The following is a 14257-nucleotide window of genomic DNA, read 5'->3' on the forward strand; positions in this document are numbered from 1 at the left end:
TCTGACACTCACACCTACATGGCCTGTCTGACTGCCTGCTGCCTGTGCATTGATCTGATGTATTAGACACAACATGCCTGTTTGTTGCAGAACAGCTCAAATCAGCATTTAATTTAATAACCACAAAAATTTTAGACCAACACCTGAAATTGCCACCTCTGGTGCTCTGTGTAGCCTGGTCTGTCCATCTTTAGTTCTTCAATTGATAACTCCAGTAACAGTATAAAAATACTATTCTTGCTACTCCCATGTTATCCCATTTCCTTTCTCCTCAAAGGGAATTCTTCTTTCATCATGCATTGGGCCAAAAGAACCAAATGCTATTCAGTGAGAGCAAAGCCAGCTAATCCTGCATGCAGGGAAATCATGAGGAGGCAAGTGAGGAGATAGAGCTGAGAAACAACATGAATAGCAGGAAAACAAAATGGACAGCTGGGGCAATGGAGAAAATTAGCACGGTTTGAAGAAGACAACACAGTCAAAAGATGCACTAGAGAACAGCCACCAACACTGAGAGGGCAGACAAAGGAAAAGAAGCTACAGTCAGATGAATTTATCAGAGGTAAGTGAAAGAAAAGATATTAGCAAATCTGGCAGGGGAGGGATGCAAATGGCAGATCTCAGTCTTGGCTTTGAAAGCTTCCACTCCTGCTCCACACATTACCTTCCACTGCTTTGACCTTCTCCTCCATCTCCCTCTTCCTCTCTTCCTTTAGCAGCTGCTCCTGCTCCCTCTTCTGCACTGCTATAAGGATCTGGCGCTCCTCCTCTTCCTCTCTGCGCCTCTGCTTCTCCATGGAGCTCAGCACGTTGGGGTTCACCTGTAACAGAAGGGAGCACCAAAAACTGTAATGCACTGCCTTATTGAAAGCTGAGTAGAGGCAGGTTTACTCTGAGGAAGTATTAAAGCACACCTACAATGAATGACTGGGAGGAAAAAAAAGGGGGGGGAAAAAAAGGATTTGTATGAATGATTTCCTAGATGAAAAGCAACATGGAAAGGGAAGTTATTTGTCAAGCAATGAAATCCTACTGATGCAAGGACAATGGAAGGAGAAGCGATGGGTTAGACAAGCTGCCATTCTGTCAGGGATGCACCGTGTGTGTTTCTCTTCCCTTCTGGGCAAAAGACTCAGGCTGTTGACACCCTTACACAACACCTCTACCTCTTCCAGCTAACAGAGCTCCGAGTGCAAGTGTGAGAAGAAAGGACTACTTTGCCAAACCTGTCTCTGCTGTAAACACAGAATACTTCAACAGGAAAAGAATCTGGTACAGCCTTGCATCAAGGTATCGTTAGGAATGTTTTCCTTTCCTGTTCAAAATTTCTGTGTGCTAATCTCCCCTGAACTGGCTCTCACTTGTTTATTTGGACAGTTTTCCTGCTGGGTCCCAAAACCAGCTCTCTCATTCAAGGACACCTGGCTCTTTATTGCCCCACTTTCTCACCTCCCCACTGCCACAAGCTGCAAGGTTGTGTTTGATCCTACTTAAGACTTCCCAGACCAGAGACTGCATGCTTCTATTTCTCCAATAAGGTATGAGGTATGTATATGGAAGTTTGGGATTATCTTTATTACCTTAATTTAATTATAAGACAAATCTATCAGTCATCCACCAGCCACTCCTACCCCTTTCACCAAGATATGTGTGCCTTATCAGCAGGGAATATCAACCAGAAAAGAACAATGTACATACAGTTTGTTCCAACTTCATTTTCAGGGAATAACCAGCAACCACCACTTAGGCAGAAGGCATTTCCTGAGGATTAGCAATCAGCCGGGGTCCGCTGGCTGCTGCTCAGACCATCAACTTCTCCAGGCCCATTATTAATCCCCAGAAAAAAAAAAAAAATCTGGCACCACGATTACTATTTTGTCCTTGTTTCATTGCCCAGGAATGGAGCCTGGGGGTGCTCTGATGAACTCCCAGAAATGTTGTCCAGTTTCACTGTACATTCATTCCCCCTCTGCCTCCCCTTCCCCTACACATCCCTGTGCTGCCCTACAAACTCCCATTTCTCTGCAGATGAGCACAATGCATCATCTCCATGTCTCCAGCAGCAACAATATATTAAGAGAACTTTCCTTCAACCACCAGCAGTCACAGAGAAGTGTCCAAGACAGGGTGATGGGACTCTTGACAAAACTAGGACCATATCCACATTCTAGCCTTTACCTTATGGACTTCCTCAGACATCTAGACAACACTCCCACATTTCTACAGTAAGATTAAATGTTTCCTTATAAAGCAATCCTTTCAGCTCCCTAGAATTATTCTTCCAGTTGTCTGTCACACCTTTCCTCCCTGGCCAACATCCAAAGACCAGGATGCCCAGGACTGTGCCATGACACGTACATGAGGCCAAGAACCTAGAGAATTGGGTTCTACATTTCCACTTCTGATTCTTTTTCTATCCCTTTCTCTAATGCTCTACCATCTGATTTGCTACTCATGAGCTGCAAACAACTTCCTTTCAGACCTGGTCCTGACCAGTTTTCAAACAGTTTTCCTCTAACTTTCACGATAAATCTTTAAACTGCAGTAGAAACCAAAAGAGCCAGGTAAGAGAAAGAGGTGAGCAGGAATAGCCACCAAACTCAGTATGCCAAAACATTTTAATGAGGATGTGACCATCAGCCTTTACATTCTCCAACCATCTAAGCCAGCCTGAATGAAACATTGATTTCTTTGTTGGTATACAGGTGAGACATTCCCTCTCCCTGGATTAGCACAGATTCCACCATTCCTGTCCTGTGGAAACAGGAACACAACATCCAAGCTGCAGAGCTCACACCAGGAGCTCTCCAAGCCTGCAGGGCTCATTCAGTACCCTAGGCTTTAATGGCACAGCACAGGACCCACAGCTCCAGACCAGCCCACCACAAATATGGCATCAACAAAGCAAGGTGACACTTTTAAAGAAAGGAGAGGGTGTCATCCTACCAGATGTAGAAAGCAAAGAAAAGGGAAAAGGAGGAACCACAAACACAGTGTAGCGAGCCCCAAGGACTGCAGCAGACACCCACAAATTGTTCCCTGCAGCACTTGCAGGGCAGCAACAATGCTGCATGGGCCCTTAGAGACACTTCAGACACACAAACAACCTGATTTTCAGAGGGACCCTCTGCCCAGTGTCCTACTCAAGTCCATTGGGGATGAGTGCGCTCAACTCAGGGTTGAAAAAAAATGCCAGCATGAACCAGTAAACTCCTACTGGATTGGTGGAAGCAGACGCTTATTGGAACCATAAAAGCAAGAATCAAACACAAGTTAAACTTCCTTCCTGACCCTGGAGGTGGCAAAAGGACGTTTCTCCAGCTTCCTCCCCACTCGGAGGTTAAAACCAGTGCGGCCAAGGCATCACCACCCCCTTCCCTCCGGCAGAGAGCACTCCAGGACACAACATCACCGCCTTCCCCTGACCCTGGCACTCGGAAAGAGCCAAACTTCTGCCTTTTGCTGTGCTCTCCAGACAGCGGGTATCAGGCTTCAGGGGCAGAGGGCCAGAAGGCGCGGGTGCCCTGAGTGCCCCAAGCCCTCATCCACCAGCCCTTCCCCGCTCAGGTTTCCGCAGAGCTCTCCTAATGAGGGTGCTGCTCAGGCTGCTCTTAATGAGGAGCTAATCTGAACCACCTGTTGAGAAATCCCCCGCAGGATCAGGAGCCCGTGGAGCAGTTGCATCTCCAACTCCAGCAGCAGCCAGGAGAAAGGGGTCACCTGCACGGGGCTGAGGTTTGCTCCCCCAGGCTCGCCTGCCGCCCACCCTGGCTTGGTGAACAAACCATCAGACGAGATGGCACCTTCCCTGGCTGCCCCACGGCAGGGATGAGTGCCACATCCTGCTGGGGTGCAGCATGAGTATCACCACGGTGGTGCTGGCTGGCTCCCCGTGTCCCGGCGCTGGGGGTGCCAGGAGGGCCCCCTGCTCGCTGGAAACGTTTCAGTGGCCCACAGGCAGCAATTAACAGCCCTCTGCTGCTGCAGACCTGGAGCACCTGCGGTACTGATTAGCATCATTCAGGCTCCATGTGTTTCCCACTCCCCTCCTCCTCTGGGATTTCTGTTGCCTGTGAACAAACACGTGTCCCTGTGCTTCCTGCATGGTGGGCTTTGCAGAGAGCAATTCTGGCCCCAAACTGACCATCACTGGGGTCTTATTTTCCTCTTGGCAGCCTTTTATCTGCAGCATGATGAGAGGTTCTTCCTTCCTTTTATTTATCTATTCTAAGTAATTACATTTATTGCAGGGGGAACTGTACTTTCTCCTTTGTTTTGGGGGAACCCCTGACTCTGGCTCACACAGCATATTCCCTGCAGTTTAATTTCCCAGGGTTTGACAAAACACCAGGTAACTCCGTTTTCCTTACATCTACAGGGAGAGATTATGCCACAACCTGATAGAATCGAGACAATTTTTTCCTCTGAAGCTAATCCTGTGCTGTCTGACCGATTGCTCTGGGTAGCAGTTGCCAGTTCAAAGACCCCCCATCTCCACAGCCCCGTGTCCCCGGCTGTGCCGGCGTGACTGTGAGGGGCTGTGTGGTGAACTGGATCGGAAAACTGATCTACGTTAAAAATAACCCCGACCAAAGAAAAAGGTTATATTTAACTCCAGTCATTTCCCTGGGTCTGGTTCACTGCACAGACCCGCAAGCAGCAGCAGTGCTGTTACCCTGGTGTGGTGGAGAGGAGATGAGGGTGAGGAGGCAGGGAAACTGCCATTTGAGCCCACAAGGCTGCAGTTTGATAAGCATTTCTTTAAGCAGCCTAAATTGTGACTTCCATTTCCAGCTGACCCCCTCCTAGCTCAGCTCCATACTGCATCAGTCATGCTCTCCCTCGGCGCTATCTACACCCTCATGTGTTTGCAGCCTCACGTTTTCCCCTTGGCTGAATTTCTGTCATTTCCCTTTGTAAGCCGGTTCTTCTAGCCCTCTCATCCTTCTTCAACTTTTCTTTGAACTGCCTCGAATGTGCCAGCACTTTCATTGAAGTGGAATTCCCCAGGCTGAGCGCAGATTTCCATATGCAGCTGCAGCGGGCTCTGCGGCGAGGCCAGTTACCTCTGCGATCCAGAGGGCAGCACCTCCCTGCTCGCCACACAAACCCCGGGTGTCAGCCTGCCTTTGACGGGCATTACCACCCATCTCTCTTTCAGCACAAGCACTTTCAAGCGGCTCCTTCCCCCTGAATAGCGATGCTGCGGTTTATTTTCTCCCCCAGGAGGCATCTGCTCTCGCCTCCCTCCGTCTTCCTCCCCCTCGCACCCCCCCTCACCTCCTGCTTGATTGGTTTGATGGGCTGATGGTCAGACATCCACCTGGGAGAAAACTCTGTCCGCTGCAGACGCTTCTCCTGAAACAGGGTTGAGAATTGAGGGAAGGAAAAAGAGAGTGGAGGAAATTAGGGCACATCGGTGACACTGGCAGGAGAAACTCTGAGGGCTAGAAGTGACCATGAAATCCCTATTAGCTTTACAAGGGTAGCAAACAAGCAAACTGAACTCAATCCAAGAACACCACGCTGCCTGCAGAGCCTGTTTTACAAAGCCATCTAGCCGAAGGATCCCTTTCCAGATCTGTCCCACCTGAAAACATTCCGTTGATGGACAATAACCTTCAGAGTTCTGGGGCTCTGACAGACCAGCTCAAAGCACACTTAGCTAGGACAGCTAAGCAGCCAGTGCCCCCTCAGCAGAGCCAGCAGAGAAACGGCAGTAAAAGTGGAATCACAGGCAGTTTGCATAGAAAAGCCAGGCTGTAAATCGCAGCAGTTCAAAAGCACAGAGATCCCCTGCTAGCAGGAAAGGGACACAGAGCATGGCTGAAGACAGTAACCCCTTCAGCCATCCTACCTATGCTGCCGTGAAATCACGAACCACATCCTCGAGCACCAACTCCAGCCCTGCCACAGCATGGGGGAGAGTTGTCCCCCCATTCACAAGCTCAACAGCCCCCACATCCACGAGGCTTGCTGGCTGGAGGTGTGGGGAGAAGAACAGGGTGACAGACTGTTGGGTTTAGCTCTCCTTCACTCAGCAAGTGTCCATGCTCTTGGAAGCGGTCAAAGGGAGGTAAACAGGATGTCATGTCTCCTCACCTTCTGTGCAATCATGTTGCAGATCTCCGGCAGGAAGTCTTCACTCAAGAGTTTGTAGAGCTGCCTCTCTCTAAGGGAAGTCCTCTCTCTGAAGCTCTCTGTGACCTGCCTCCACTCCTCTTCCGTCTGGCACAGCAGCCACCATGTCCCACGGCCAGGCCCTTGGGACCCTTCAAAAACATGAAAGGATGTTATCTCCACAGCAGTTATGACTAACAGCTCCTCTCCATCCCTTCTCTTCTCTCGTCAGGGCTCAGGAAGAGCAAAAGACCCTGGCAGTGGCCACTGCTACGGAAAACATTGCCTTTGCCATAGACCCAAAGCTCTCTTCATGCACCAAAAGCACTGCTACCTCCCCTAGTGACAACTGAGAGTGATGCCAACAGGGAGCACACAGGTGAGGAAATAATGGTGGCACGTGGCAACACGTGGGTACTGCGACATCCCTGTAGCAAGCCCACTTTCCAGTTACGGCAGACTGCAGAAATGAATTTAATTTGTTTCTTGTAATGGAGGCTGTTAGCCAGAGCAGGACATAGGGAAATGCAAGTGTCTGATTTAGTCTGGCAGCAGAATAAAGCCATCAAAAAATAATGTAATTTGAAATAAGCCTTCTTTTTTCTTTTTTTTTTAAAGCACTGCAAACCATTTCTGCAGTGAAAAAATCCTCCTGTTCCCCACAAATGAAACATTTTGTTTGCAGGCACATGAAAGAGCAGAAGAGGAAGTGAAGGACAGGGTTCATCAGGCTGCCAGATGAGGGGGAAGTTCCAAAAGTTCACATCCCATCCCTGCTCAATCCAGAGTGGGATTGAAGCAGATCACCCACTGCTCTGAAGCATGTCCCAACCACCAAGACACTTTGAGAGCTGTTCCACCTTATGTGAAACATTTGAATATTAATTGCGAAGGAAGGGCTCTCTTGCACTGTGGTTGGAACACCCACCTGGAGAGGGGGAATGTGGTTCCTGCTCCACAAATGTTTACACAGAGCAGGGAAGCCTCATGGGTTGCAACTTGTATGCTTTTGCCCCAGGATGCTCTCTAAGCAAAAAAGGTTGTGGCCTTTTTTCTTTTTTTTTGGAGTGGGGGAAGTCTTGGATTAAACACCTGCAGGCTGAGGGGTTCTCAGCTCCTTCTAGACTTTTCTAGGGCTGACCACTGGCTCCCAGAAAAAAACAACGGTCACCAGCACCACTGGCAGATGTCATGCACCTTCTGACCACACTGTCAAGCACACTAACAATGAAAAGCATGAAGGAGAAGAACCTGAACCTGGCTCTGGGCCCTTTGTGGCTCTGAGCTGCAAGTGGCTCTGACATGCAAGCTGTCAGGTTCTCCTAGGGAAGACTGGAAATCTGCAGGCTCCCTGCAGCCACCTGCCCTCTGCCTGGGTGGGGTGGCAGTGGCACAGAGTGAGGTCACAGGCCAGCCTGGAGTTTAGCCCTGGGCTTCAGCTCAAGTGGCTGCACTGGGCACTGGTAACAGACAGCAAAGGTCCAGCCATGTGCTGATTGTGCAGCTCTGGCTCTGCAAAGCCCTCCCTTGCCCAACTGCAGCGGGGAGCTTACCTGCCTCCTGCCCCTAGAGCCTGCATCCTTGTTTCTCACTCCCTTGCCAGCTGCCTAGGACGACTCATTTCAATAGCAAACAGGACTAAGGCACTGCTTTGTGCCAGCAGAAGATTACTCTGCAGCTGAAGTGACACAATTTGCTGGAAGACAATGATCTGATAAAAACCCCAGCGCCTCACGCGCATCGCTCCGGCTCTGCTCGGAGCAGCCGGAGTGGTCGCCAGGAAATCTGAAGACAAAGGGCAAAGGGAAGGAGGCATGGGAAAGACAATGCCACCCTTGCCTTTTATTGTGAGGCAACAGGCAGGCTGAGTGCCTGGGTTTTGTGGGAGCCAGTGGATACCCGTGTGTGACAAATGAGTCCCAGCTCCCTTGAACTCACTTTCACATCGTGTTGCTAACTCGCTTTTTGCTTGTTAACCCTTAGGTGGGCACACCCCAGACATTGTTCACCATGCTCAGCCACCCAACGGCCACGGGGAAGGAAAAAAGGCTCTTCCTCCTTTGAGGAGGGTCAAAAAGGCTCTTCCTTCCCTATCTTGGCATCACTGACTCCACTCTCGTCCCCATCTGAAAAACACACCTGCTAACAAGAGGGGTGTGTGTTTACCTCACCCCTGGAAGACTGAGGATCATTCACAGCCTGCTTTTTTAGGTGAGCCCTCACATTCTAGTGTATCCCAGTAGGTTAGGTTTCTTCATCCCAAACTCAGCCACACAAAATAGGAAACCTGCAGGTGCCCAGGCTCCCAACTGCCAAGCATTCTGTAACAAATCCCTCCTTCCAAACTTGGCCTCAACCACCAGCAGAAAGAGTCTTCCTTTCCTGAGAAAGGCTGGGTTGCTACAGGCATCTCTCGGGGCTTTGATAATTTAGGAGCTGTATTAGCTGGTGGTATCAACCCTGATACTGCAAAATCTCTTTACCATTTCTTATCTGAGTCTCATGGATAAGCAAGTTTTCTTCTGCCTTCTCCCTACCAAAAAAGAAAGAGAAGGAGTGATACAATAAGTATATTACTTCACATCACTGAAATGCAGTTGTTTCTGAGGAGAACAATAGGGAACACTGCAATTATTCAATACACAGCAAAACCCTGAGAAGAACACTGTGCAGAACACACATTTGATATATATTTTCACATATATATTTATCATAGCTTCATAAAGTTTTTATAAGAGAAGGGCGCAGGCTAAAGTTTGGCAAGTACAGTATTTCAGTTCATATGGGAAGCATCCCAAAATCTATATGGACTCAAGCAGTGAGGATTTCTGGCTTCAGGCCATACAATGAAAGTATTCTTTATCAGGAGCAAATTCCCTAGCACAGCACGGTGGTACTGCATTTGAAGTGAGGTGGTTGGAAGAGTGATGCCCACTGTTCCACCAAACTTCCAACTCAATCAGAATTTGCTTTGGAGAGTGATCAAAGCATCCACCAAGTCTGAGCTTGCTTCACTTCAGAGTTGCATTGAAGTTATGGCTGCATGGTATATACATATTTATTGGGGGAACCCCAGAAATACATTATACTTCCCTCTGGGAATGTATGCATTTTACATCTGTTGCAGGAAGAACCCTTCCATACCTCAGCAAATTTTCCTCCAGTAGTTTTTTCCGCTTTGGAGGTCGCCCTCGTCTCTTGCCTGTTTTCCCAGGAACATTTGGGGTGTTTGTCTGCCCCCCACATCCCCTGAAAAATGGCAAAACCACCATGAAATATCTGCTGAGCAAGGGAGCCGAGGCTGGCAGGACGGGAGAAGGGCACGGAAATCAGAACAGCTGCTAGGAACCCAGCAAAGGAGGGATTAAATCAGAGCAGCAAGAGGACGGGGAGGGGAGAGGAGGGATTCCCACTGGCTGGGAGCCTGCTCTGGGAACGGTGTGGGACAGACAGGCAGGAATGCGGTGGGGCAGGCAGCATCGCTCCCACAGCAGGCTCTGCCGGTGCCACAAAGGCTGCAGGACACAAAGGGGCAGCTCCCAGTCTGCTTGGCAACTCCGGCCCGCCCTGCTGCCCCTCGCAGCCCCCCCGACACAACAGCAGTCAGGCGGAGCCCCTCCAGCCCCCCTGGCCCTCACACCCAGACTCGGGGAGGGGGCTGTGTGGCTGGTTACCTGTCTGGAGCCAGCTCTCCGTTGGGTTTGCCCTGCACAGGGTCCTCCTTGTACATCCGAGTGCCGTAGAAGTACCAGTACAGGGCGCCGCTGCTGTCCTCGCCCAGCGGCTCCACGCGGAGGCTGTCGGCGTCCAGACCCTGCGCCCACCGGGAGCCCCCGCCAGACGGTGACAAGTTGAAAAGCGGCCACATTGTCACACAAAACATGATGACACCCCTCCGTAAACACCTCCCTCCTTCCCTCCCACCATGCCACAGCAGCAGTACAGCTGCTCCTCCCGGCCGAGCTGGGAAAATGTTACTCCAGGGGGAAGGCGACGTTCGCTCTCTGTCCAGGGAGGGATTTAGATTGGCATCTCTAATTTGAATGGCCTCTCTCGTTTTAACATTTCATCTCTGGTGCTCCTGACAGGGAAGGTCTAATTAGTGCTGGCGACAGTCACGCACAGCCCTGAGAAGCTCCCTCCCCCCTGCCCTCCTCTACCCTCCCCCAGCTCCCCCAGTAACTTCATCCCCATCGTTTCATCTCACAGCATCCCTCAGCAAGGCAGCAGTCTCTCAGCCCTGCCATTACCATTAAAGCATCTCCAAATTCACTCTTCGCAGGAAGAGTCACCAATGAAGCCAATTTACTTAGTGACTCCCATTTTATGAACACATCCACACAGGACAAGGGCCCAAGTCCTGAGCAAGCCTGCGCAAGGCAGAGGAGACGAAAGGGAACTGCTGACCCACTGAGACCCCTTCTCATCCAGGAAGATTCACTGATCTGTCCCAGCTCCTGTGGCCACCGTCTCCCTGATCCCTGCTGCCCAAAGCACCTTGAGGAGGTCGAAGACATCGTCAGCGTCCAGGCGATAGTCGCAGAGGCGGTGCAGGATCTCCACCCGCGTGCGCAGCGGCAGCTCCTGGAAAGTGCACTCCCGCAGAGGGTTGGGCTTCCCTTCCTCCAGCTCCCAGCGGTAGTTGATGATGTCCTCCAGGTAGCTGTGAAACGTCTGGGATCTAGGAAACAAGTCACACACGCTTAATGTAGTTTGCCGTGTCCAGGAGCACCTGGTGCACCAAGCAACTCCGACAAACACAACATAGAGACAGACAGCACCTGAAGGAAAACTGTCAGCTGTGGTTGGGTGCAACTTCATCATTCACATTCCCAAAACATGGCAATCTCATTGCAACACCATGGGATTTCATGTTATACACAGACAGTTATTTCTTTCTAAGCTGGAAGAATGATCTAAGCATGATAGCAGCTCATTCTCTTTCTATCCCTATGGGCAGTGCCTTGTGCTAGCACCAACAGCCATCCTTTACTAAAATAGGATGCAACAAAATTTATGAGTCTAGCTCCCTTCCAACTCTTCCCATTTGATGTGGAGACCATTTTCTTCAGATTTCCATTTGCCCCTCATATCTGTCATTGCCAAGCCCTGCTCCCCTCTACTTCTGAAGTAATTTTTCATGCCCTGGTTCAGTGCCTTGAGACTTTCCATAGCTGATCACCTCCTTCACACTTTGCTGCTGTGTTTCCCATACTCTTGTGGTCCCTACTCTCCTCTCCCTCCACCCCCAGAGGTGCTGCCACTTTCTGCCTGTTCCTTCATCGGTGGCTCTGGCAGGACCTCAGCACAGCCCACCTAACACAGGTGGCTTGGACTTTGCCACACAAGGATCATCCCAAATGTGAGTGCACCTCCCAAAAAGGAGTCAGGACACAGGACTTCCTCCTCTGTAGTCTCCTAGATGATCAAGCTGAACACTCAAGCTCTTCATAAACATTACTATTAAAATGATCTTTCTCATTTTTGAGCTGGGTCACATGAAGTCCTACTTTCACTCCCAAGAGTTCATCACACAACCCAAAGAAGCAGATATTTCTTACCCTCATCTGGCACTGAGAGTAAATGTCACCATCTAACATGCACTGATGGACCACTGATGGAGCTTAAGGTTAAAAGAACTCCTGTCTATATTTTAATGTGACTTAAGCCTTTATTCTAGATGCTCAACATTTCAGGGGAGGGAAAGAAAAAGGGCTGGGGAGGCCATGTGTCCCTAAATGTAAAACTTTCTGGAGATCTGTCCATATGACTTTGTGTCCTGAGTCTTGCCAGGCTCGCTCAGCCTGCTCGAGTTGTGTACCCTGAACACAGCAAAAGGGGACCCCCCCATGCCCCAGCCATTCTTGCACACACGGGAAGTCCATATGCCAGCAAGAACACCACTGGGTACACATTCCCACCAGCTCTCAAAAAGGCAGCTCCACTTGATAGGTTTTTGGCACAAGCAGATTACTCTATATGATTAATGGAACGGCGCCAGCGCTACAGAATTGCATTTCCCTGAGAAATTGCTAACTTCTACAAAAGCTATTATATTTTAACAAAGAGGTAGGGGAGTGTGATCCAGCTGAAGAAAGACCATTAAAAGTCAACAAGAAGTTAGCTATTAGACAGGGGTCTTCACACATTTGTTAAAGACTGGAGTTCATTGCAAGGACCATGACTGGGCAGTGACTGCGAGAATGAAGGAACAGATGCCTCAAGCCATGTCCACCTGGCAGCATTTCCCTTCCTCCTTGAGCAGAGAGAAGTTGATGCTCCCACCCTGCAGATCTCTCCTCACCAGCCTGCTTCTTTCTGACGTCAAACACAAGCTGACCTCCCAGAGATCTCTCACCACATGGCTGTTAGCAGCCCTCTGGTTGGATTTAACAACAGATGCTTCAGTGTACCTGGACTGAGTGTCCTCTGCAGCCTGGAGTTTGCTGCTTTCTGCACGACACAAGCAAAGCACCAGCGTTCCCAAATGTCATGGTTTCACCCCCACTAATAGCAGAAGCCAAAGAAATGGAACTTGCAACAGTCCACTATGCTGATGAAGTTCAACAGAAAGGGACAACTGACTTCTATGAAAAGCCTCAGAACTGCCTCAAGTAGTAATTTTAGGGTAAAAACTACATCAAATACCCTTTTTTAAAGTGAGATATTCAGCACATAGTACACCTACCTAAAGCAGCTGTGCATTCATAGTGTCTTTCTCAAATACCTCAAGGCACAGCTTGCAGGAAGGACTTCGATTTGGGAAAGAGGGCAATAATAGATTGCCTTTACAGACTTTTTAAGAGTGCTATTTGATCACACATCTTAAATGTCACATATTTACAGAAACCATTAGATTAAACCAAAAAACCAAAAACCAACCAACCAACAAACAAAAAATCCCTCAAAACCAAACAAATAAAACCCCCAAACAAACCCCAAGAAACAACCCAAAAAACCCCCCAAAAAACAACCCAAAAAAAAAGAAGAAAGGCAGCTTTGACTGTCTTCCAGAACAGAACAGAACAGAAATAGTTGTAAGCTCTCAGACAGCATTTAAGTTTCAGCCCCCCCCAAGATCAGTTTTTCAACTCTGTCAGAGCTCAAGGCAGAAGATAATTTCATCAAATTAAATACAGAGGTTCTGGCTATTTCCAATAAAATTGACTGAAAAAGCAGTTTCCCTAGGATCCTGAATAACTAGAGAATAACAAGGATTGCCAGGAAAAAACCACAAAAGTAAAAGGGTTTTATCTGCTCCTATTTTTCTTCTACCTAAAAAAAAGCAGGAAGGCATGGATCAGACAGATCCTTTTACCACTTGCATGAGTTCACTTATCTTGCTCTATCATTTTGGCTGCTCTCAAAGAAAACTGATCCAGGAAGCCGTTTAATTCCAGAAGATCATTTGAAATCTTTGCCTATGTAACTCTCTTTCCCCCAAGGGATTGGCTCTGTTGATTTAACCAATTTGGTTTTAGTTTGACTTTCACATAAGTGGCTAACACTAGAAATTTCCGCCATCCACCCGGTGTTCAATGCATTACAAGCTCTGTTCTTAAGAGTACTTTTGAGTTCCTACCCCCATCAATTTTCAAAGACAGCTACTGTGCATTTGTCGCTTTGAATAAGGATAGAAATGAGAACCAGAGATGGGAAACAGATGTCTCAAGGCATTCCCAATCACTCTCAATCTTACCCAATTTATATTTTCCCTCTTAATGGGAACTGACCTCTTTTCTCCAGACAAATGTAGGGTGCTCGTCTTCAGCTTATCTGCCACACCTAAAGTTAGTTTCACTTAGCCCATCTCTATTATTTCCCTTTGAAAAAGTTTCTGAGAAAGCTCTCTTGGTTTGGAGAAAAAAAATCTGCAGGGAGCACAGCAATCTGTGAGAACCCTGCCCTTGGGGTTCTTCCCTGTGCAAAGCAGAAATGCCCAGGACTGACTGTTCAGAATTACCTGCAAAATCCAAACCCCAGAATCAGACAGACTGGATCTAGGAATGGAATAACCTGGATAGAGTCTGTAAAATACCCTTTTTTCAAGCTCACTAGTAGGACAGCAATACACTTGCAGGTATGCCAAGTCCTACAGAGCCTCTGCTGCAGCTGAGAACCTCCAAAAACCCTTTTG

At 48.7% G+C, this 14257-nt stretch overlaps 1 protein-coding gene across 2 annotated transcripts in view; it reads right to left on the bottom strand.

Annotated features, from left to right (window-relative positions):
• Positions 1–14257, bottom strand: part of CECR2 (CECR2 histone acetyl-lysine reader) — a 93237-nt gene that overhangs the window by 15658 nt on the left and 63322 nt on the right. Inside the window, exons 3-9 of one of the 2 annotated variants that reach the window (XM_085049327.1) lie at positions 10618–10801; positions 9795–9934; positions 9265–9369; positions 8604–8653; positions 6103–6272; positions 5281–5358; positions 665–821 (exon numbers count right to left, since the gene is read on the bottom strand). In XM_085049327.1, coding sequence (XP_084905453.1) covers positions 665–821; positions 5281–5358; positions 6103–6272; positions 8604–8653; positions 9265–9369; positions 9795–9934; positions 10618–10801 — 884 coding nt within the window. The remainder of the gene's footprint in view (positions 1–664; positions 822–5280; positions 5359–6102; positions 6273–8603; positions 8654–9264; positions 9370–9794; positions 9935–10617; positions 10802–14257) is intronic. The other variant, XM_085049328.1, reaches the window with a different exon arrangement.

This window comes from Lichenostomus cassidix, chromosome 1Ab (assembly GCF_008360975.1).
Source record: "Lichenostomus cassidix isolate B80296 chromosome 1Ab, HeHo_3.0, whole genome shotgun sequence".
Lineage (NCBI taxonomy): Eukaryota > Metazoa > Chordata > Aves > Passeriformes > Meliphagidae > Lichenostomus > Lichenostomus cassidix.